The following is a 25,176-nucleotide window of genomic DNA, read 5'->3' on the forward strand; positions in this document are numbered from 1 at the left end:
AAAACAAATGAGAGTTAAGACAATTTTTTTTAGATATATTAAACATTTCTGTTTCTTATCAGTCAAGTTCTGCTTTCACCTGCCATTGCTGATTACCTCTTAGTTGAAGCAGCAATTTTTTGCTTAAATGAAATGCATTGATAGATGCTGTTTAACTAATGCAAACGAGCAAAGAAGCAAGAAATGATATGTTAAGGAAGCAGAGAACACGGCTGTTATACAGAGAAGAATCCCTGTGAATTTGCTATTTTAATGACCTACAGCACAGTCGTATTTTCAGCTCAGTGGAAGATGCACATGCAAACCCCCTGTTTCCCAACAGGGCTAATGTTTTAAATCATTTTTATGAAAATATTTGCATTTACATTGCACTCCAGTGATTACTTAGGGCCCATACCTTGTAAGCATGCACTGTAATCAGTTTATTACTGCAGCCATTCTAATACAGTCCTACTGATGACTCATTTGTACAAAGAACAATCGCAAACATTTTTTCCGTGAGACAGACTTTTGACAGCTTGGTTCTAGTGGAGTCTTTTGGAAGCCCAGGAGAAAGCAAAACACTGCTCCCCCTGGAAGAAGCCTTTCAGTCACAGGCAGTTTGGCACACGCAGACTACATATTGAAATGGACTTCCACTGCTATATCTAGTATGTCTTACTGTTTTAGCTGTTGTTTTTTTCTACATCATAACAATCACACCCTCTATAGCAAATCAAAGACATTTCTTGTCTTTTAAAAAGGTTCCAAATACTTAGTGAAACTACTGTGCAGCAGCTCTGCAAACAGAGCTTGTCAAAATCCTTCTGTACATTTAGCACTGACCTGCTAAATCCAGAAACAGAGATGGCTCCCCTGTTTCCAGTCCAAGATAAATTCAGCCACTGGATGAGAGTGCAGCGAGACTGTAGGTATTCCAGAGATGTGTCATTAATCCTTGCCCAGTAAGGTTGTAAACTGAGATGAATGTACTGTAGAGGATCACAGCAATGTTGATATAGCAGCTTACAAGTTTGCGCTAGTCTACACAGGTCTGGTACTGTAAGGTGACTCAAAATCAACTGGATGAGCTATATTAAAAACAGAAAAAAAGTCACAGATGGTCATATAGCACTTGAAGTGTTAAGGGAAGACTGCAAAAGAATAAGAAAAGATGTTCTAACTTCAAAGAAAAGTAAATCCTTTTACTTAAAAGTAACTTTGCAAATAAATCATTGATTAACTATTAAATAGGACTGCACTGCCTTCTCAATTTGACAACATATTAAACAAGAAAGGAAAAAACAGATCAGCATATGAAAGTGACAGGAAGCTTTCAAATTAGAAGTTTCTTTACCCATGCTAATTTAAACAGTGATATATATGTAAACACTATGTTTACATATTTCCCTTCACAATGTCTGCACTGCCATTGATCAGAACACTGAATTGGCATCCTCTTTCTTCTCTGGATTTGGTTTTTAAGATGGTAGCACATTTGCAGAGTACATGGAAAAAAACATACTACGTCCCAGTTTCCCCACACCTTGAACTGATTTTAGATTTACTCCTCTGCTCCCGGCTTTAAAAATCGGTGTTTTGTCTTCTACCTTATAACCTTTCCCATCCATGCCAGACTATGCAACTAGGTAAAAAATTCAACATATTCACATCTTCTCTGACAAAGTAATCTCTTCCTTGCTGAGAGCACTTCTGTTCTATGCCAGAATCAAATCGGAAAGGCAAAACCCCTTTTTACCTTTATCAGATTGAATCATCTCAGCTTCAGAATAATCACCAGCCCTTCTGACTAGCAGCACTACACATATTTTTGTAATGACTTATCTCACACTCAGAAATTAAAAAATATCCCATCTCCTATTATGGTCTGTTTTCCTTTCTAAAGGAAAATGAACACACACAGACACATAAATACTTGCTTTAGGAAATAACAAAAATGCTCGACAACAAAAAATAGTCTCCTTTAGCTTAGAAACTGAGAGAAAATACACTTGAAAAATGAAATCTAAAAAAAATCAATGTTTACTTTACCAGGGCTGGTTTTAACAGCTGTTAAGTACCTGCACTCAAGTTATGTAACTAAAATTGACTAAGTGTTTTCAAGCAGAGTGGGAAACAGTAACTCACTGAAATGAATCAGTGTCTATGAAAAAAAAAAAAAACACCAAAACAAGACAAAAAAACAACAAAAACCCACAAATCAGCTTAAACTGAAGAGAGTCCTGTGGCCCTTTCAAAATACCTTAATGTCTTATATTTCATTTTAATGTCTTATAATGATTCATAAGACAAAACCGCCAAAAATCAGAATAAAAGGCTTGACATAATGAAAATGAAGCTTTTTGTGAGATCCAAACAGATTGTACTTCCAAAGTACCAGTTTATTATGCAGCTAGCTTCCACCCCCCCTCCTCCACCCTTCATTTTTGGAAGAGAAGAAATAAGAAAACAATCCAACTTCCTGCAAAATGAAAAATGTTACTTCCTACTCAGCTCCAGATTTAGTATTTGGATTTCAAACACGATCGACGACTCTTCAAAAAATTTAACTTCAGCTCCAGTGCCAAAATACAGCGTTTGCATATACTCCAGTTTCTCTCAAGCTCGATTTCAAGCCTTCCCTCTTCCCTTCTCCTCGCTCCTCCTTTCCCCTAAACACAGCCCAAGCTTTTTGTCCCTGCAGGTGCCTAGAACTCTCACCTCAGCTTGATGCAGAGGATCTGCATAGACATTTCAGTGTGACAGCAATACATATATAAAATATATACACATACATAATAACTGCAGTTAATATATTATAACCAACAAAGTTCACTCCCAACTGACATTTATGTTGTCGGCATTTTGGTATCTAAGAAAGTAAAATAACTAGGAGCTAACATAGATATAATCCCAAGTTAATATCTTGATTTTTGCTTGGCTCAGACCCATACTTAAGCTTAAAAGTTGCTTAACACAGTTTTGTTTGTCATTCTAATAGTAGATACCTAAACATATACCTATTTTTCTAAGACCATCAATTCACTTTAAATAATTTTCAATATTCTGAAAGACAGCTTCAGACTATTTTGCAATCTTTAGATATTCCACACTCTGTAAGCCACCTAAATATCTATTTTATGAATGTCTTTTCCCTCAGATTTTTCCATGCTTATTAATAAGTTTTCCAGAGCAGAGAGGTCAGCAATAAAGGCTGCAATAAAGTTAGCTGAATTTATGTCTAAAATTAATGTGGCATAATAATGTCTGATAAAAACAAAGTAACACAAATTTCGTTCAATAGAAAAAAGAAGTTATTTTGTAATTTCTGAGCAGTAAAGATAATGGTGAATGAAACTATAAATGCCTCGCCAATGTCCCTTTACACCTACTGATGACTTCAATAAGTATTTCATAACATACAGGATGTTGCAATCTTTCCACACCTGAGATGAAATCTCACAATATGAATGTCTTAATCAGAAAAGATCATCCTTCTTTATTTTTTACTGAAATTATGCTACTTCATAATATCTAGAATGAAAAAATACAACAAAATGTCACTACTATGACATGAAGATATGAGGTACTTTTCTTCTGGCTTTTGATTAAACAAAGATAACAGGTTCCAAACCTCCAGGCTAATAACCATTAATCGTCATTAGTCTGGAGTCTGATGTCTGTCAGAAACTTGCTTTTTTTGTATGTGTAACCTAGCATAAAGTACAGTTTGATACCATAATAAGTATGTGACATGATGTGCTGTATTGTGCTACGCTGTGTTCACGGTGATTCGAAGAATGCTGCAGAATTGAGTATCTGCTTTGAAAACTAATTTCATAACACAGTTTCTCGCAAACAACTGGTTTTACTCTGCATTTATGAAAAATTATGACAACCATTATTGTTTTACCTTTCTTTTAAATCAATCAAGAATAACCAAAAATTATTGGAAAAACAATACAAAGGAGTATAAAGAGGAAAACATAATATAATTTATACAACACTGATTACCTTTTTAGGCTATGATGGACAAAAAGTACAGAAGTACTTTCTCTCCCATTTCCAAGGCAAACATGGCACATGCCAGCTTTAGAGATGTGGTGAGAGCAACACCCACTACAGTGAAAACCTCCAAAAACTGGAGGTTTCCAAATCATGATTCTCCACAACAATTCAACAAACAGCAGTATACAAATCCATTGTGTGCTGCTTGAGCACAAAATAGATCCTGATCCGTGTGTGTTTTATCATCATAGTCCCCAACTGCAGCATCTTACATATATGCATGTATTTTGAATTACCAGTTAAAAAATATAACATCTTAAAAAACCAGACATCTCACCCAGTGCAATGTTCACTTATAAGCTCAGACAGGATCTCCACCAAACTCTTCAATACATGGGGTAAAACTTTACCAACGGTGTAGCTCCTAATAGTACTTACCTACCCAAAAGTTTCTCCAGCTTTTTTAAGCTTTTTTGCTGAATAACAGCAAGCAATAACCATTTGTACCCAATAAAACGCTTTCTGTGAGTAGAGCACAATAATGCAGAACTTGATTTGGTCAGAAAGTAATGCTTGGATGCTGGTCAAACCTAGAATATCTGCACTTTCTACACATTTCCTCTTTCGTTCTTCAATGTGAGTCCCTCCAATATGAAAATACATACAGTGTTATGTTTTGGGTTCAGTATGAGAAGAATGTTGATAACACACGGATGTTTTCAGTTGTCACTCAGTAGTGTTTAGAATAAGTCAAGGATTTTTCAGCTTCTGATGCCCAGCCAGCACGAAGGCTGGAGGAACACAAGAATTTGGGAGGGGAAACAGCCAGGGCAGCTGACCCAAACTGGCCAAAGGGGTATTCCAGACCATGGGACATCACATCTAGTTTAGGAACTGGGGGGAGTGGGGGCAGGGGATCTCCGCTGGGGGACTAGCTGGGTGTCGATCAGCAGGTGGTGAGCAATTGCACTGTGCATCATTTGTACATTCTAATCCTTTTATTATTGCTGTTGTCATTTTATTAGTGTTATCATTATCATTATTAGTTTCTTCTTTTCTGTTCTATTAAACCGTTCTTATCTCAACCCACGAGTTTTTCTTCTTTTCCTGATTTTCTCTCCCATCCCACTGGGTGGGGGGGAAGTGAGTGAGCGGCTGCGTGGTGCTTAGTTGCTGGCTGGGGTTAAACCACGACAAAGGCAAAGAGAGAAGGCAGAAAGGAGAAGATGGTATTCTAGGGCTTTTGACATTCCTCAACATGGTTTAAGAAAACACGGTCCTTAGTTGCACGATCCTATAGCTTGAACCAGCAAATGCATACACATTTAATAGTACACATGAACACATGAAAAGTGGATCTTGCAACTGTTTCACAAAACCAGAATAATTTAAGTCTCTCCTTTATTCTACTCCCATAACATGCTTTGGCGGAGAGGGCTTTACATCACCAGGCTATAGGCTCTGATCCTCTCAGCAATGAAAGGCTGTAAAGGTTCTAAGCTCCTTCTTGATTCAAAGAACAGAAAAGGATCTTACTGACAGACTGCACAATCAAATAATCGAGACTCCAGGAGGACTAAAGCTGGAGAGATCTTCTCCACATGCCGTTGCTCACAGCCTAGTCTGCTATAGCAACTGGCAGTATATTGGCCATTAACTGAAGGGAAGAATCTTGTGCCATATGGTTATTAGCTGTTAAGAGAGCTTCTAAGACCCTCATGAGCTTCTCTTTAGAAAGCGAGGCATAAAATTTTGCAGATTATCTGAAAGCCTACAAAAATTTGTTCTGGAAAGATGCAAGAAGTTTACTGTTGAGGGAAAAAAAGTGTGTGACACTTAAAAATGCTCCTGCTTATTTCTCCGACTCTTCCATCTAAGTATCATCTAAGGGATGCAGATCTTGCATTCAAGACCCATTTTCCTGGAACATAGGTGCCAAATCCACATTTAGCGGTGAAATTCACTTCCCCAGTAGACGTGAACAGCTCATAAATCTTGTAGGCAGCTTTAGGAAAATTTGGCTTCAAGGAATGACAAAGATGTCATTTGTATCTTTTTATATCAAAATTTATATAAAAAATATCTTTTGGACTGCAGCATGCAGGATTTCTCCTGACTCTCCTCTCTGGAGAACAAAAGTTACGTTCTTGGTACCTGGCACATCTTGGTGAGTCTCAAACTTCACAACAGGTATGCTGTGGCAAGTATTCTTCACCTTTCTCAAAGGCTTTTAACTTGTTCAGGCCTTCAGGTCTCAAGCATTCCTGCAAAGCCAACTAAGACTAAGGCCTTACTCCTTCCACTTTACAACCAGCACAAGTTAGTCAAAGATAACTGGGAAGACAGACAAGGACGTGAAGTGTCTCCTAGAAAACCCTTCCTCAATTTTAAGGTAATTCTAGAGAACAGCTACTAAGGGCTGGTTAACACCATCCATGAGCACGGAAGGAAAATTATCCCACCTAGGTCATCCAAGATTTCACACTTTCTTCTAAGGAATTCTGTGCCCCAGGAGTCGAGCATTTTTCTCTTTTGTTGGCAGGAGCAATCTCGACTCTTACAATGGTTTTAGAGCTCACACTGCAGCAAGCCATTCCTAATGCCATTTTGAGGAACAACACAGTCTATGAAAGGATAGTCTATGGAAGTTTCAGAAAGACAACGAAGGCAAAACAAAGGCTGGAGGAACTGCTGCTTACTTTAAGATTAGCACAGAAGACCATTCAGCTTGTGTATTTTGTGAATTATGGAGGGTAGTATGAAAAGCCTGAAACAGCTCAGATAAGGAATAGGTGTATGTATGAAGACTTAGGACAGTTACACGTTCACAATAAACATGAACACATAAAAAGATACAATTTTTCATGTAATGTATCAATCAAAACTGGAAGGAGTCAGTTGCCTTACTTCATCATTACCAGGTTCGAACACTTCCCAGAAAAATCTGACACTTGTCAGTCTTGAAGACAGCACGCAGAGTACTGTTCCCATAACTGATGCGGTAAAAAACTGTCATGCTACAAAGTGCAACATTTTTGTTGTTCTGATACCCAAACCTTCCAGCTGGACCAAGAAAGTAGGGGACTGGGATTTCTGCTGTCACAAAACCAGCCCAGAAATAGTCTCCTGTAGTTTTCTGATAAATATTCCACCCTTATTTTCAGTTTCTTTATATCAAAGCAGAAGAAAAAGAATGTGCTTGGTATTGATAGACAATATAAATACATTCATGAAACCAAACTTGTTAAAAAATGGATAAAAAGGGAAGCTGGTACACAAACAGGAAAGCAGAAAAGCACAATAAAGTACATGGAGGTAGAAGTTCATAGGAGTCAGGGGACTACAAATACTTCCTAAATTATAATCTGAATATGCATAGTCACATGAAACAGAAGAGAGATTAATCAATCTCTCTGGTAGTCTACTATACTACAAATCAATTTATCCAGCCTTTTCAAACAAGACCTCCTAGATTTAAATCAAGTTTTCTCTACAATCAATTTCTTTGAATGACTAAAACCAACACGTTTGCAAACTTTCAAAGAGTTATACGTTTTAAGATATTCTGGAATCAACTGCACCTTTGCATATGCCAAGTACTTTCTTTACTTCAGTACTGATACACAAGCACTGACAGTGTATTAAACACTATATGGACTCTGGGGGAAAAAACACCACTAGAGCTAACTCAGGGTGAAGTTAGTATCCTCATTTATTATTCCACTGCAGCAACAACAACAAAAAAACCAAAACAAACTCAAAAACTGAAGAAAACTTAAGAAAGAAGATAAATACACAGGAGAAAGATGGGGAGAGTTGTTACATTCTCTTCCCCACTCTTCCTCTTCACAAGCACAGCATAACTTGTGCAGGTTACTAGGGCACACAGTCACCCAACCATGGCCTTCACGTGCCAAATTGGGGTACTTGGAGACAAAGGAAGCAACAAAAGCAAAATATTATTTGATCAGATCATGTATTTCTGAAAGTGCCCTGCAACTGGTGACAGCATCTCTCACCATCCTCCCTTTGCTTTCAAAAGCGACTCCGATTCAAGCCACAAGCACTCTGAGCATTTGATGATTTACCGCAGTAAACAAACACTTGCTTGTTTTGCCAGACTGCAGTACACTGAAGAGCAGGAACAATCATGTCTCTGCCCAAGACCAGAGGTCTGACCAGCAAGTAAAGGCTCCTTTCTACTATGTGCAAACCCAGTTTATTTTGGGAGAGGTGAAGACAATGATTTCATCTCTCAATTCTTACTTTAACTAGGGTACTAGCCTCCACGAACAGCTATACCCCACTGAGAATTTCCTGGTCTGCACATAACATTCAGCAATCATACTTCACAATATCATCATACTGGAAATTACAGGAAAGAAAATATTTATCTACACTGACTCTGAGCACACTTGCAACTGCCCCACTGCCAGGGGATCTGAAAGGAGTAGTTTCTTCACAACTGTTTTCTGTGCAAACATCAAAACAAGACAGTGTACAGAAGTCCAGCTATAACACTTTTTACCTCCACCATGATTCAAAACTTAGCTGGATGGAAGAGGCTTATTACATAATAATATGAAAACATTATGGCCGTTTCAAGAACAAAGTTCTGGGGTGGTTTTTTTTAAGAGAGATAACAGGAAAAGAAGCTTTTAGCCTATTACAAACTATTTTCAGTTACGGATCTTGATTCAATCTTTTCATATCTCTTTTATATTATCTTCTTCATCAAGCATGAGGACTAAGACTACTGGAAAACTGTCAGAAGCTTCTAAGTTCAAGAGCTAGAAATTCAAGGCTAGAATAACTGGCGTAAACACTGTGAGTAGACAGATTCTTGAGAAATAAAAGTGCAGTAACTATGCAAATACCAGCAAAGTGGCTTGCTAATATCCATCCATGGAAGCAGACAGACTTGCATAATTCAGGCATAACTATACAATAGCTGCAAGAGATTCACAAAAGAATGCAAGCAACTCTAACTGGAAAAAACAACAATCTTGACCAGTACCCTATAAAGCACCTTGGCACCCTTAATGATCAAGACAAATATACTGAGTATAAACATGCTTTTCTTACCTCATAAGGCAATTTATCAAAATATCCGTTAGTCGGCCATTCCCTGAGGGTAACAACGCTGAACTGCTTATTAAGGGTGTCCATTCCACAGCCATATTTTTCTTCATCCTCATCTTCATCAATATCATTCATATCAATCATCGAAGCCTTAAGCGAAAGCACAGGTCTCTCCTTCACACCATGTAGTACTACTGCATCCAATTCAGTGTAATAGTCCAGAAGAGAGCTGTTCACTTCTAGTCGGATTAAGTTTGTGGGAAAGTTTATCTGTTTGATACAAGGTGTGAACTGCCGAGCCTGAGGACCATTCACCTTTGTAGGTGCCTCAGACCAAAGGATTTCCCATCTGTGAAAGAAAAATTGCACACACAGACAGTATACAGATAAGTCAAAGTTACTAAAGCAATTCCTGAACACAGTAAGAGCGCTTCTCTGTCAGAAGTATTTAACAAATGAGAAACATGGTTGAAAAGACAAGGAAAATTGTTTTCCCTAGATTTCATAAATATCCTAAGGATTAATTTAACAGGGCACACTAATTCATGACCTTAGCATATTTTCTCTGCATTGCTAACGAACAAAACAAGCTGTGTACTCATAGTCAGGCACTTGTGTTAGAGTACTGTTACACACATGCAAGTTGTTCTAACAACTCACAGGTAAGGCAATCATAACAAATGGATTAGATGTCTTCACAACAATAGTGTGTTAGTGTAAGTATGCAGGGAATAGTCTTGCCATGTAACCTAAATAAATATACAGTCAGCTCACCTCTTATTTCCCACAGAAGGTTTTCACAAAAAAATGAAAAAGAAAAAAACCCCACAGCTCAGACTCTTTAGCATCAAACCTGTTCAAATTGCAGCATTGCAAATTATTTAAAAAAAAAAAATATCTAAACTTTACTTTATCTGTCTAGGCAAGCAAATTATTGCTTTTAAAAGTAATCCACTGTCAAATTACCAAAGAAAATACAATCTTCCAAGTCATTTTTGAAAGGGTCCTTTGCAAAAAACATTAGAATTTCCAAACCGCTAAACTAAAAAGTTTTCTCCTCTTTGGTCCAGTGACAGAAGGAGGTTCAAGGCACGCACAGAATTTCCATACATACACCCTTACTTTTACACACACCCCTCAAATCTCCTCCAGTAAATGACAGCAAAACCTGCTGCCAATTGAGCAATCTGCAGAATCAAGTCTTATATTTTTTAGGTCTTCAGTGCTCCCTGACTTACCAAAAGGCCTGAAAACAGAACATGCTCTTTATATCTGCATGGGTCCTCATCCAGTGAATGGATTTTAGAGGTCCTTCAGTCACTGATGTCCATCTTTTTCCTCCCTCAAGTCTAGTTAATTCCTTAAAGAAGGATGCCTCCAGCAGCCACTGCTGCTACTCCCTTTGACAGTTTGCTTACATTCATCTCTGTACCCTGTGTGCATAACCCAGACACTTCCACATCTACTCCATCTGTTTCCGATCACCCTAGTCCCAGCTTCAAGGATTTCTGAGGCTACTTGTCCTGTCACACGGGTCTTAGAAATGCTCTATCTGCTCCCTAGTACCTCAGCATCTTGGCTTTCCCTATCAGATACCACTATTCTGAACTTACAAGTATTGCTCAACACTGACAGGTACTGCAGAACACAAAGGGGAAAAATATTAATTAAAAAAAAATAAAAATCAAACGTTTTATTTTCCAGAACCAAATGCTTAAACTTTGTTCGTCATGACAGAAAGTAAAAAATATATAAGGACTTTCATTAAAACATAGCACACAGTATAAATAAGGCTTAGAAGCTTGGTATTTGCTACTATTTCAAGGGTAGGAAAATTAATCCACATCGGCTGAAACTTCCATTTCACAATGGACATTTTCAGGTATGCACAGGTAAATTTTCCTATCCTACATCACGCCAGTCTCCACAAATACCTTACAGCTGAACGGGAGGCCTGCAGAAGTCTTCTGTCAAAGGAAAAAAAAAAAGTCATGAACTAAAACCAAACACGCAGGACTGGTGAATGTATGGCACATCAGAAAGTACCAACATAGGAGGGCAGACAACTCTGCTCTACGGTTAACAGGTTTTGTTAAGAGACACTTATTACTAAGAGAAGATTTCATTCATTTAGGAAATGAATGTCGACTCATGGCAAAGAGTAAGAGATGTAGTCCCACTGTCACACCCTCTCATATAGGTCGATTCCCTAAGCAAATACTTAATGTTGGCAATGCACATGACCTTTCTTGAACACATCCAGATCACCATCTGACATTTTGCTTAGACACTTTGATATACCCACTCAAACTATCCTTAGGGAAACTCAAGGCTATTTTTTCACTAATTTAGCACACACTGGACCATCAACTTTTAACAGAACGTGTCTCAGTTATTGACTGCTCCTTTGGTGCCCTGGAGAGAGGATTATCCAGCAGTAGCAGAGCTCTGGAAAAAAACAATGCATCTGGAGGTCTAGGTTCATCAAACTGCAGAGCAATAACCTCCTTCAGCAAGCAGTGTCTCTAGTTTCCAGTCTTTGTAATAAACTAGAGAAAAGGAAGGACATGTAGCATGACTTCACAGTCTTGCGAAATTCCACATTACATACCAAGTGCTGATGAACGAGACCACTGGTGAATGTCTCCCACTGTCCTTACCATACTGTTTTCATCAACAGCCCACTAATATAACTTTAAAGGAGTTAGCTATTGGTTTAACTGGAAAACCTCAAGTCTGTCAGGTTGATTTGATGTTCTTCTCTGCCTTGGTGGCACCGCACACAAGAACAGGCCATAGCAATTGCTCTGAGTCAGGGTTGGCAAACTCTTCCTGAGTGTAGGCGTACTCTTAATACACCCATTACTACTATTGGAAGCAGTCTCTTAATCTAGGATCAGCACTTTGACACTTACGGGCCACATGTAATCTGAATGGGAGTGAAGACTCCACAGTTGGAAATGGACCAAAAAAGTCTAAATTTCCAAGAGGCTTCAGTAAGAACTGCATTTCTTCTGCTCTGGAGCATTTTTTTTGTTATGGTCATCCATTTCAAAATCCATCAGAAGAAAGGCATTTTGACAGTCAGTCCTGGTTTGAGAGTGTGTACCAAAATCAGCTTCCCCAATAAGGTTGTCTGCATTTGTTCCAAGCTTAAGATGTTTGATAAACTACTTAACCCAAAACAAAGAGAAACTGAATCCCAACAAATACCTGTAAAGAAGTTGAAGGAATTTTCCTCCCCCTGTCTCCCCTTTGAGTTAATTAGGTAGCTCTCAAAAAATCAAGCAGAATCAAATGACTGAAGGTAGGACATTTTCTGTCCTCAGGTCTTGCAGATAATACAGTAACAGCTGATCAAAGATGTTGTAATGAGAGTGCTTTGATAAGAAGGTTTCACCAGCAATGTGCTAGAAAGCCTCAATCTTTACACTGCCATGCAAAGCCTGAATGAGAGGCAGTAACACCCGTATTCATTCTCCAGTGATTGAAGAAAATGAGGACTTTAAGTGAAGTTGTTCCATTCAGCTTTAATGGACTCAGTTTTTCCATTAGATTTCTCTCTATCTCACAAAGATAGCCAGGAACTCGTTCTGCTAAAATTTCTGATCCTAAAGACTCCATACACTTATGTGGTAAAAAAAAAAAAAAAAAAATTCCCATGCTCCCTCCCTCACCATGAAGGAAAATACAGTCTAGTGATTTTTAGGCTGAGAAACATACTTGCAAGGTTTGTGTCAAATGAGAGCACATATTTAATGCTTAATTTTTTGTTGACCTAATGTTGTTGGAAAGCTTTTTAATGGTTAAGGTAACACCTGAGTAGACCTGGTTACTTCTGAAGAAAATATATAACAATAAAGATTCTTTGGAAAAGTGGCTCCTAGGAAAAGTAATCAGATTTCTCTCCGGCAAGACAAGATTAAATTTTGCCTGCAATCTGCTGAGATTTCTTGCACTGTAAAATTGAGATTGGTGTAGAAAGTGAATAAAGCACTATGTGCAATTCAAGCACAAAAAATAAATGTCCTGTCCCAAGAAACTTATAGCTGTGTTAAAAGCCAAAAGAAGGGAACGTTTCAGATAGACCAACAAGGAGAACATAAGGAAACTCAGAGACTAATATGACCACACCTTTGTTGAAATTACAACTTCTGCAACAATTATAATCATGATATGTGATTATAATACATCCCATTTGCTCTTATCCAAGCAAGTACTCTGTAAATAATCTGTAGGCTACCTGCAAGTAAATGTTTCCTGCCTCTTAACATGCCAGGGATGCTCCAGCACACTAGGTTCAACACAACCTGGACAGTGCACCCCTGACCACAGCTGTCAGTTCATAAATATAAAAGGAAGATATGAGAACAATTTTAGAACCATTCAGATAAAGGTGATAAGCAGAGTTCACAGCAGTCTAATTACTTATGGGGGAACATGCAGCAGATGTTCACTTCCACTTTGGGAGTTGAATTCTGAAATACCAGAGTGAGCAGACAGGACTCCAAGAATGCTCAGGGCATTTACAATAGAAAAAGATATTGGAAATAACTGCTCTGTCCACATGAGCTTTTTTTTAATGGGTTTCTCAAAAATGACAGTGTCCCATGAACCCAGAATTCATTCTTCTATGACAGTCATCTGGACAAGAAAAAGCTGTTTCCCTGATGATGTCAAAATAAGTTATAAGTAAGGACACAAGTGGCTAGAACTTAAGTTGCGTGTTACACATAGGTGAGATACAGCCCTGAAGGTCCCTTATCACACTCGAATGTGTTGATGGTATCAGCAGTGTTTTGGGTGCCTTCAGCTGAGAATCACAGGGAACAAAAGGGAGAACGAAAGAACCATCTGAATGCCACTCTCTACAAGCAAGAGAGGATATTTTATATTCAGTACACTGCCTTTCTAGTTTGAATCCCTTTATCAGAAGGGAGCATTTTTTTTTCATCAAACACTTTGGTCCCTATCCTGGGTGCCAGCAAACAAAGCTGCAACATTGAATTAGCACTGTATGGCGTAAATACAATGAACTTCCTAATGGAAGGGAGCCTTTTACTTTGTCCATCTTTCTTAACCTGCTCCTCTGGTTGCAGCAGCTTCTGCCTCTACAGGCTTCAAGACCTTCAGAAACAGAAAGGAACCTCACATGCAACAAACACAGCTAAGCTAGGAAATATTGAGCCAAACTGTTAATCTACAAATCAAACTCAGAATTTTGCTCAAAAGAGCATCTAGCAAAATTCTAAATGACATGAAAGAAATGAAATTAAATAGAAGTAAATAGCAGGAACACACAAGGCAGAATGGAACTGCTCCTAGCCAGTCAAATGATCATGGTATCTCACCTGTGAGAAACAACCTAATCGGTGTTACACTTTATCAGTGGAAAACAAGAAAAAAAAATAATCATAAAACAATCTCCAATCTACTCCAGAAGCAATCATCGCACAGCAGTAAGGACATATGCTATGAAACATCACCCCAAGCACTGCCATACATCCCAGACTAGTTAGGAATCTCTGGTTTTGAGCTTTTATAAAAGCACATGAATATGTGGTGTCACTATAACGTACATGAGATAAGAGAAACTGTCAAATTAAGTTAAAAAAAGACCCCGACAGAAGAACAGGGACCAACTTTTTCTTTTATATTCCAAATTTAAAAAGCAAAGTTATTTTTGTAAAAGGAAGAAGTTGGAAAACTTCTGAAAAAACTATTTCTGACTTGAAAGCTCCCATTTAAACATACACAAACTCTTCTGTGACAGCAGCTAACTATTAGGAGTATCGAAATGTTTCAAAAGGGATGACACCGAAGAAGCCATTAGGGAATCGCCAAGAGTAAGCCTTCCGGGTAAATAAGGAGGAAAGAGACAAGAAAGAAAACATTTTCCTCATCACAGAAGCTAGCTATATCTTATCCATCAACCCAATACACTACGAGAAACAAAGAAAATTCTCTTGGTTGGGTTCAGCCGCGCCGCTATCAGGTGCGGTGTCCCCATCACGTCCATGCGGAGCTCTGCCTCTTCCACTGGCCGAAGAGGGACTCGTCGCTGTCCCCAAACCCTGTGTACACAGAACGTGCACCACAGTGCAAAATCTCAAGGCTACACTAGTGTAAGCACAACACAATACAAAAAAGGGAGGGATTTCTTCACCACATAAAAACTGAGACTATGCTACAATATTCCCTGAATCCCAGATTATTAATTTTCACCTGGACTTTCTGCACTCAGATAATTCATGTAACAAATTTGTACATGGATGCTAGCAAATGTTAGTATAGTTTAAGAAATTCTCACTAGTAAAGGTGTGAGTGGCACTAATGAAAAGCACAAAAGGTCTCCATGTGTAAAGACAGTAGTTTCTCTGACACTTAGGATTTTTAAAAACTGTTTTATGCGCAGGAGAGTGATGTACTTTCTTCTGTGTTTAAAGTAGCAAAAGATATGAAAGGACAGAGAATCCTCAAATTGCTGGAAGCTGGTTAAACCATAATGAAAAAACTTCAAATTAACTGTCATGTTTTAAACATTTGAGCTATTTAGGAACAATTACATTACATTCTGAAAAATAAATGCTTATTCCCATTCCATGAAGACCTGATCCCACCTCTAAAAAGATTCTGAATAAAGCTGATCTGAGACAGTGTCCTACAAAGCTGTAACTGATAGCAGTATTCAATCCACCAGCAACAGAGCAACATGACTAAAGACCTTTTTCTGAAAACCTGCATAAGTCTTTCTTCCATGCAACAGAAGCATAAAGTGAGCAACAGAGCAACACATTGGCCAACTATGTGGACTATTGCCATTTTTCTACAAGAATATATAAAGTGCTCTTGAGCAAGGACTGCAGTACACCAAGTCCTTACAGAGCCTCTTGTAGGTTAGAAGCTTTTGCACACACCAAAGTCTTGGATGAGCTGATGTTTTAAATACTAAACAAAGAGAAAAAAAGATTACTCAGCTGGACTAGTATAATCCACTACACATAACATTTAAACAAGTCTCAGCAGACTTTTTCCTCTCAACAGTTTTGACTCCACCATTACTTTGGCCTTCTTTTTATATCAAAGTAAGAACTGGTGAAAAGGAACCTTTCTAATGACCTACCCTTTCTACACTGGTGTTCAGAAAGAAACAGATCCAGAGTCTGCAGATAAAACAATGCAGCACTTTAAGGTTTTTAGGTAATAAGGTGATTTAAAATTGAGTATCAAAACAGTCAGAAGAGGAGAACAAGGTTCTAGGTGCCTTTCAAGTAACTAGGACATGGCCTTTTTTAACAGAAGAAAATAGTATGGCAGTTCAAGTCCAAAACATCAGTTAAACACTGAGATTACCAGCAGCATTCCACCTTTGAAAAAATAATTCTTAGTTGACATCTCAGACAATTTTTGGACATGAAAACAAGGGACCAATAACTGAAGCAGAAAAGAGACCGTGTTCTTGCAACTCTTCATACTCCCCTCATAAAGGTGAGCAAATGAACAGAGAAAAAATACTGCATACCTCATGTAGAGAAAGCGTTCCTTCATCTTGCCTTCAAGACACGATGCATAATACATGTTTGTCTCTTTCAGAAGAAAGGAGGAGACAAACCAAATGTGCAGCTCTGAACAGACAAGTCCTGCTGAGGAAAGGTAAGCCAAAAGAAAAAAAGAAAAAAAAAAGTCCCTCTAACACTTCTCTAGCATAGAGATTGGGAAGTACTGAAGATGCAGCACTGACAACTAGTTCTGAGGCTCCCTAAGACAATCTTCTTCTAACCAAAAATGCTGTTAACCTAGGTAGGCAGAACAGAAGACACTCTCCTGCCTACACATCAAAAGCAGGGTCCTACAGAAACTTCATCCTTTCTTATGAAGAAGGGAAAGTCTGAGCTCTCACTCTGACCACACCCCAAGAGAAGTCATAAAGCACATCCCAGTAAATTTTATACTAGCCTTTTCACTTCCATCTTTTTTTATCTCTCTGAACAATTTTCTCTTTTTTTAGTGCACCTTACTAAATAGGTCCTTCAGTTAACATTTCTAGAGCTTTCCCTCAACACTTCTTGGTCTTTACACAAAACTAAAGTGTATTGTTTAAGAACCAAAACCTAAACTTATACCGCCAAAGTGTGCATTTTAAAGGAATACAGTATTTGTTGGCATATCATTTTCTACAGGATACATTTTGTTAAGTCTTTCTTCTGTCGGTTCTCCTTTCCTTTATGAGTTTGGTATAATTTCATCTCTTTTTGATGTATACGGAATACTTTGATTGCATATACCGATAGCTTTTCCCAATTTTTTCCCCATTATGTGCTTTTACCTGTTCCCTTTCTCCTTCCATTTCTATTTCCTCACCTCCTCACTAAGAGCTCCACACCTCATACACAGTGGTTTTTTTACTATCTTACCATTCCCCAGGTCCTCATCTTCCTGCCCCCTCCAACTGGAATTTCATCAGGAGTTCCTACTATAAGGAAAACCAACAGGATCAAATCTGCTTCTTTTAGCCTATGAAGCGTGTGTAAAAATGAAGCGCGGCTCACACCCTTTGATCAGACCAAAAATAAAGATCAGACAAATGGCATCATCTTTTGTCCGACTGTTCTGTGCTTCTGGTTTTGGCCTCATTTCCATATGAATAGTTATAGAGCCTGATTGTACTATACATAGAGCCTAAAGCATGCAGAGAGAAAAAGGAGTTTATGGCTACTTGAAGCAGGATGACACAGCAACCATGAATCCTCAGCCTTTTCTACACAATTTTCTCTTCTTATTGGAGAAAGAGAAGAACTCCAAACTGCCGTTTCAAAAGTGATTTTTGTACATATATAGTAATTATTGCTCATAAAAATTCCAACACAAAAGCTACCATTACACAAATCAAATCTGATATTAGGATCTGCATTAATTCCTACAAAAAAAAAAATCCACAGCTCTGAAGTTGCTATAAGAACATGTCACCACAGTTTTAAAAACACGCAGAAATAAAGAAAATGTTAGCGGGTCAGATACAAAGCAGAGAAATACTAGGAAGCAAAGTTCGCTAAACCACATTATTTGTAGCATTTAACATCTTACAGGAAAGCATAAAGGAGAAGAAAAAAAAATTACCTTACTTCAGCTGGTGGATTTTGTGAGTAAGGATTTGCAGAGCATGCCAAAATCCTGACCACAGCTCCCGGATGATATGTTTCCAGAATGTGCACTGCAGTGGGATAAACTGGTTCCTCATAAGCAAGTTCTACATAGTCCTGGCTACAGAAGGTGGGTGGCGTCCTCGTGAAGGGCAGCCGAGCACTAGGGCAGCGATCCCACCAGGTCCCGTAAGTTCGAAAGACGGCTGTCTGAGTAAAGTCACCAGAACTAGGGTACACATTTGGAATACCTGCTAGGTTCCACATGGTATAGGACATGCTGTTTTCACTACCATAGTGAGAGCTGAAATCCAGCACTTCTTTGGCATACTGAACTATTTCAACGTTGATAGGTAAGGCTCGGGTGTTTGATTCAATAGCCCTCCGGCTGTTCATTTCTCCTCTCGTCGCTGTCCTAGCTCGGCGCCGAAGGCACATATAGTAAAACATGCTCAGAACTGTTAACATGGGAAACACTGGTGACATCTATGTATGACTTAGGAAGATGAGAAAGGTCAGGAGTCCTTCGTAAGGTGCACTAACTGCTTGTGGTGTTTTGGAAAAGAGCTGATGAAACAGAATGAATAAACACAGTGAGCAGACAAAACATTCTTAGAAAGCAAACTGTACTCTTTCAAATATCCTCTTAAACAACGTACCGCTACTAAAATATTAATAAACTATTACATTTTATTTTAAGACAATTATTTAGTTGGAGGCTACTAAGTGTGGCTTCCCATTTACTGTGTTTAAAAAAAGAGAAGACTATGAAGAAACATTAGCCAAAACTAGCCCTTGTGCAACAAAAAAGACTAATGGTTAAATTAAGCATTATTTATTTTCAGGGATTTATTAAGAGAAGAAAATCTTGCACTGACTTAGGGAAATGAAATCAAGTATGAAATGAAATCTGTCCCTTGCAGTAAACAACTGTAGAAGAGTATCTGAAGGTACAGCTAAAATAGCAGTAGAATTTTGAAATACTTGAACTAAAACTGACTCTTAAACAAAGTACTCAGGTGCCTAGTCAGGCTGCAGCAGTATACAGCTCAACAAAACCTAAGTTACTTCACTGCTTCTATTTTGCAGTAAGACTGCTCCCAGACCCAAATTAGTTCATTTAAAGCTAGCTCAAGAATATATATATTATAATCTGGAGAGTAAACACACCCTTCAAAGACAGCTCATACAGAAAGTTGGACAGCTACTCCAGCAAACTGTTTCCTCTAATTTGTTTCCCTAATTTGTGAATGGTTCTAAAAGTGAAAAGAGTAAACTTTGGGCAGTTAATCTAAACCAAAAACTTAACCCACGTTTCCTATATCAGAGCACTAGTGTGAAATAGACTCACAAAAATATCATCTTTACCCTTTGTAGTTGTCCATGACAGCATTCACCAATGATAGAAGGGTCACCAGCCTCCTGAAGGATGCTCAGAATTCATTAATGACATCATCTTCCTTTAAGCCAAGCAACAAAGTAAGTTTTCAAGAGAGTCCTGGCATCAGAAGCAGAAGTCTCCATAGAAAGCATTTTACTTCTGATAAGAGAAAATATTTTCATTTATGTAACAATTCAGATAAACACAAAATGTACCAGATCTGTGTACTGCCAGGCCACCTAAAAAAATCAACACAAAACATACTAATAGTTAAGGATACTGATGTGTTTTACACAGCCTACACCAAATCACAAGTAAAACAAACAGGTTTAACACTTAGAAAGAGCCAAATTAAAGGTAAACCTCTTTACTAAAATTGTCTATTTACAATGGTGAAGAAATACTGATAGCTGAATGTTGTCTTCAGGACACAGAAGGGCTGTATCATATTCTCTACTAATAAAGATCCTCTTACATATGCTTGTCCCATATTTAGCAGCCGCTCCATACCTGCGTGATATAAACTGTTAGATTTACCAACACACAACGAAATGCGAGATGTATTCTCCGATTTCCGCTAGCAGTACACAACACACTTGGGCAGTAACACAGCACTCCAGAATTCACATCCTCCAGTACCACAAACTGTTTCTCACAAGCTGGCTTTCCGATTAACTTGTTCATCAGCTTCACTAGGGAAGAATAAGGAGTAAAGCCCATAACCTGTTAGAGGCCAAAACAGGGATGACTATGCATGTCTCAAAATACAATAAATGTTTCTTCAACAGCCTGTACTGGAGTTGCCAGATAGTTTATCACAGGATACGTACTGTGGTAATCACTGAACCAACAGAAGTGACTCTTCCGCCGCAGAAGACGCATCAAAAAACAACTAACGTAATGCCTCATATTGCCTGGCAGACAAACCACATATTTAATGCTTGCAATCGGTACAAGTGAGACCATACTTAATAGAGTTTTTGGAAGCATAAGGTTAAAGTAGGGTAAATAATTAGACAAATGGCGATGAATCAAAGTGACTTTTGTATGCCTCTACATAAATCCACTGTGCGTGTTTCTTGGGTAAATTGCTTCTTTCCCATACTCACAAAACGCACAGAGATGTACAAACAGCTCTTGAACGTTGCCAACAAGAAGGCGCTTGTGGTAACAGATAAGGACAGGCTGCACTATTTGACCCTCTTACTCGTGACAGCAAGAAAGTTTACCAATGAAGTGTTCACTTCTCACTTTCTTCCTCTTCTATTATTAGCTTTTTGTTTAGTTCCTGTCCTTCATTCAGTTTCACATGTTGACATAGCTGTCAACAACATGAATTACTCCTGACATTCAGTGCAGAAGGGAATGCATAAGACAATATGCTGGATCCACTTCAAGCTCTCCTGGAATGCCAAAACCCAACAATGTCACATTTCCCCCAAACATCCTGTTCAACCACCTTTTAGAAAAAGCACTGGGAAAAAAGCAGCACAAACCCCCATCTTCCCTCCTTAAAAAAAAAACACCCAAAAACCAACCAAACAAAAAATCCACAACTCCAAACTGAAAATTGTTATTTTATCTTTTCAGTGAGGAGCTGCTGTAAGATGTAAGTGAAGATTACAAATACATTCTCCTTCGGGATTTTTCCCTCTTAAAAGTAAATATCTATTTACATAATATGCCAACAGACATTAAACTTCAACAAACTTACTGCTGTCAAGCCCTGCAATCATGTGTAGGTAGACGAGCACATACACCAGCTTCTAACTCAAAATTTCACTGACTAGCATGGTTTGAAGGCTGCTCCACGGCAATTACGGCTTTACAGAGCTCAATTTCAAGCATCATTCAGCCTGGGGTACTTCAAGATCAGGTACGAATCACTTCTCTCACATACACATCCTACACAACTTCATGTCAGCACTGCAAACCCCAGGCTTCCTCTGGCCACGTCCCGGAGCTCTTACAGCACCGTTGTCAAACCCAGCTGTGCTCCCTATCAGCTTGCCAGAGAGAAGCATAACCGCCGGCTGGCTCAGAGCTGTACGTCAACTAGCTGCCCAGTTTAAGTCACATCTAACGGAGCAGATAACTTGAAATCATGCTGCAGATTCTCCATTAGCAGAACGATTAATTTGGGTCATTCCCCCTCTACCAACTTGATGATTTTCATAAAACCTGTAAAAATTTGATATCTTTGACACTGACGCCACATTGTCAATTTTGGCTGATGTTGGCCAACCGGCTCAAAAGTAAGTAGGAAGAAACAGGGAAGAGCATACAGCTTTCATAAAAATGTGTTAGTCTAAACAATACAAGTGAAGGTAAATTACTTCTAAAGAGTTAAAAGCAACACAGGATTCAGTAGTTTCTAACAAGTAAGAGGAAAGAGAAAACTATTATAAAAGAAGGATAAACAAGCATCAGGACTACAATACAAATAGGAACTCTTCTTTTGGCTTTATAAAAGAAGCATTAAGAATTGTGCAGAGTTAAAAGACCAATGAAAAATTGCTCAGGAGGTTGAAGGATAATAAGCTAGTGAAAGAATTACATTAAATACAGATCAGTAGGGCCGGATGATATAGAGAGATTTCTTCAGCAATCACCACAGGTCAAGCCGATTTCCAATTAAAGGGATTTAACTTTGGAAAAAAAAAAAAAAGATAAAAATGCAGACTCAGGCCTATGCAAAGCATCAAGATAAACAGCTCTGGAGCAAAGCAGTTCATGTACATGCAAAGTTTATGTGGAAAACTGCCCCCGTCCCCCAAACTGCTTGATTACTTTTAAGAGATCTGCATTTTGGCCTACGCAACTATACCTTCCAATCTCTGGCAGCATCTTTGGCCTGTTGTATATTGTTCATTTTCTTTCGTACAAGTATAGTTATGCTAAACTGAAGCTTAATAAAGGTTTCTTTTAAATATATCTTATTATCCTCCTCCCAAGCAGCAGCCTTCTACTTCTTTCATTTGGTTTCTTTCATGTCATAATTTTTTTTTGTCAAGATACCATTAAATGGACTGAAATGGCGCTATTAAATACCAGGCCCTTCAGCAGGCACCACAGACTAGCAGAGAGAGCGTTAAGGGTTTGGTTAGAAACAAAAAGCAACACACTATGAAGGTACAGCGAGGTCGTGAGGTGCTGTCCCACGCCTACGTGCCCATTTTGCACCTCCAGACCGGATCCCGTCCTCGGCCTCTCTCGGGGCTGCCTGAGCTCTGCGCTCCCGTCCCCTGCCCCACGCAGACCCGTCCCTCTCTGCTCCAGGGCCGCCGCTCCAGCCGGCACTGCTGGGGAGCCAGGCGAGCCCCGGGGCTCGTCCAGCCCGACGCCAGCCGTTCTTGCAAGCGTACTTTTCAGCCCGTTCATCTCCCCAAACCAAGTGGCTGCCTGTTGACATGAAGTCAGTGCTGGCTCAGGGGGGCTGTCAGACTGCAAGAGCCCCAGGTCGGACCAGCTCAAAGGGCCATGGAAATGTTACCTCCAGTGTTACAAGACAGACAGGATTCCAGAGGGCCAGCTCGGACTAGGCCTGGAATAAACCCTTCCTAGGAGAGACAGATGCTACCTCCTTTCAAAATTTGTTAGAGCCCATCATATTATTTACAATCTCTCCCATTCAGATCATTATTTAACTGACAACTATTCCAATTATATGGGCAAATTCCCTTTTCCATTACGATTAACCTTTCTTCCTGTCATGCTATACAAACAGAAGGCCTTCTAAGACTGTAATTCACTATCTCCTTCTTTCAAACACAACAAACCTTGATAAAGGAAAAGGTCTTATGGTTTCTGTACAGATTTCATGGGAACAGGCACTAATTAAACTAAACCATTCAAAAGCACTACATCCCTTCAGTCTATTTTGCCTCTTTTTACAGGGAGTTTATGTACACAAATCTATTTTCCAGCTCCAAGAAACCCATCCCGCTAATGATTATTGTACCTATTCATTTTAGTTGTTTTTGCAAATGCAGCTCCCCAGTACTCAAAATTTCATCCCATGAGAGCAGAAACAAGACATAATTACGTAGTTATCCACCAACCAGACTGCTGAGAAAAGGTGGCAAATACACAGAAAAATACTGGGGATTTGGAGGGGCTGCAAAGTGAAGGATGTGTGTAAAAACATAACGACGGATCTTAGACACAGAAAAAAACCAAAAGATGGCATATTTCATCCCTGAGCTGTCCCTGGCAACGCACGTGTTAGACAAGAGTTCGTACTATTTCAAGAGAGCAAATGCTGTACGTAGAAGTCATGTCTACACCAGGTTTGATTTTTAAAGCCAGAGAGGTAATAACTCCTCTTTACACCAGCTTCGCTAATCTCACACTTGGGAGTACTGTGCAGAGTTTTCTTTCATTTGACTATAAAAGAAACGCAACATTGACAAATTACAAAGAACGTATAAATGGCAAAAACAATAGATTATATTATCTCTGAAGAAAGATTAATGCAATTTAATACATGTGTCTTAGATAAAAGATGGTAAACGGGAAATCTCTTAATTATCTTTGCACATTAATGCACTGAGGGAATACTGGGTCCTTACATTGCAGGCTAAAACGGAGTATTTTTACCACAGGTTAGCATCTCTCACTGTTAATTACCTAGGATTACACCAACATCTACACTCAACTTGTTGAAACTGGAAGCTGATATTAATTAAAAATTAATAAGCTCTTACAGCATACTTTAAACTCGGGCCCCGCTTGCTATGTTTCTTCCTGTGATGTGTGCTGGCACTAAAGACACAGCCATTTTACACATTTGCAACTTATAAATTTACAGTCTGAAAAAAACCGGAACGTTATGACAATTCTACGTATTTAGATCTTGCTTGCATTGCCATCGTGGACATCAAAACGTGCAAAATCCAGCAACTTCAGATTACTTCACTGGTCGCCCGTTCCTTCCCGCTAGGACCAGAACTCACTGCGTGGTTTAGCATCGCCGTGTAACGGGGACAAACACTCCTTGGGCACCCACCACATGCTGGAAGCGACCACCCTGCCTGCCGGAGGTTGTCTTGACACGCAACAGAAACTGTTTCTCGATGCGGGTAAATCATCGGGTAGCCCCTTTTTAAAAAAAGACTCATTCTGCACAAAGCCTGAAGACACCGGCGTTACCCCACCTCACCTCGGCCAACCGCCCTTCAGCGGTGGCGGCACCCTCCTCCTCGGGCCGAAACAAGACGAGAGGAAGGCGCGTCCCCGTTCAACGCTACTTTGGATGAGCGACCCGAGAGCATTCGCGGTGCCCTCTCCCCTCGGCAGTGCCCCACCACCTCTCCGGGCAGTCCCGTCCTGCTCCCCGCCCGCGGCTGTCAGGCCACGCCGTGCCCCCCGCCCGCACGGACGGACGCCCAACAGCAGCGCCCCGAGCACCTGCCCGCCCAACAAACGCACAAACGCCCACCGCTCGTTAAGGCCCTGCCCCGCCTCTCCTCTGTGGGGACCGGGCAGCGGGGTGACGGGGTGTAACCGCTGTCACTATCGCACCGGGGAGCGCGCAGCCCTTCGCCCCGGGGCGGACCCCGGCGCCCCCCGAGCGGGCCGGGCTCT

At 39.5% G+C, this 25,176-nt stretch overlaps 1 protein-coding gene across 6 annotated transcripts in view; it reads right to left on the reverse strand.

Moving 5' to 3' along the window:
* FBXL4 (F-box and leucine-rich repeat protein 4) overlaps positions 1–22,155 on the reverse strand; it is a 59,074-nt gene extending 36,919 nt beyond the window's left edge. For 4 of the 6 annotated variants that reach the window (XR_774728.1, XM_010573351.1, XM_010573353.1 and 1 more), the window contains exons 1-5: positions 19,578–21,083; positions 18,187–18,776; positions 11,004–11,036; positions 9,073–9,418; positions 826–1,070 (exon numbers count right to left, since the gene is read on the reverse strand). Coding sequence is in view for 5 of the 6 variants with exons in the window: in XM_010573351.1 (XP_010571653.1) it covers positions 826–1,070; positions 9,073–9,418; positions 11,004–11,036; positions 18,187–18,695 (1,133 nt within the window). In the remaining variant the exon portion in view is untranslated. Of the gene's footprint in view, positions 1–825; positions 1,071–9,072; positions 9,419–11,003; positions 11,037–18,186; positions 18,777–19,577; positions 21,084–21,304 lie in introns of those variants that run through there. The other 2 variants (XM_010573352.1, XM_010573354.1) reach the window with 2 other exon arrangements.
* Positions 22,156–25,176: the final 3,021 nt, after the last annotated feature.

Source organism: Haliaeetus leucocephalus, unplaced genomic scaffold, assembly GCF_000737465.1.
Source record: "Haliaeetus leucocephalus isolate CR32 unplaced genomic scaffold, Haliaeetus_leucocephalus-4.0 Scaffold384, whole genome shotgun sequence".
Classification (NCBI taxonomy): domain Eukaryota; kingdom Metazoa; phylum Chordata; class Aves; order Accipitriformes; family Accipitridae; genus Haliaeetus; species Haliaeetus leucocephalus.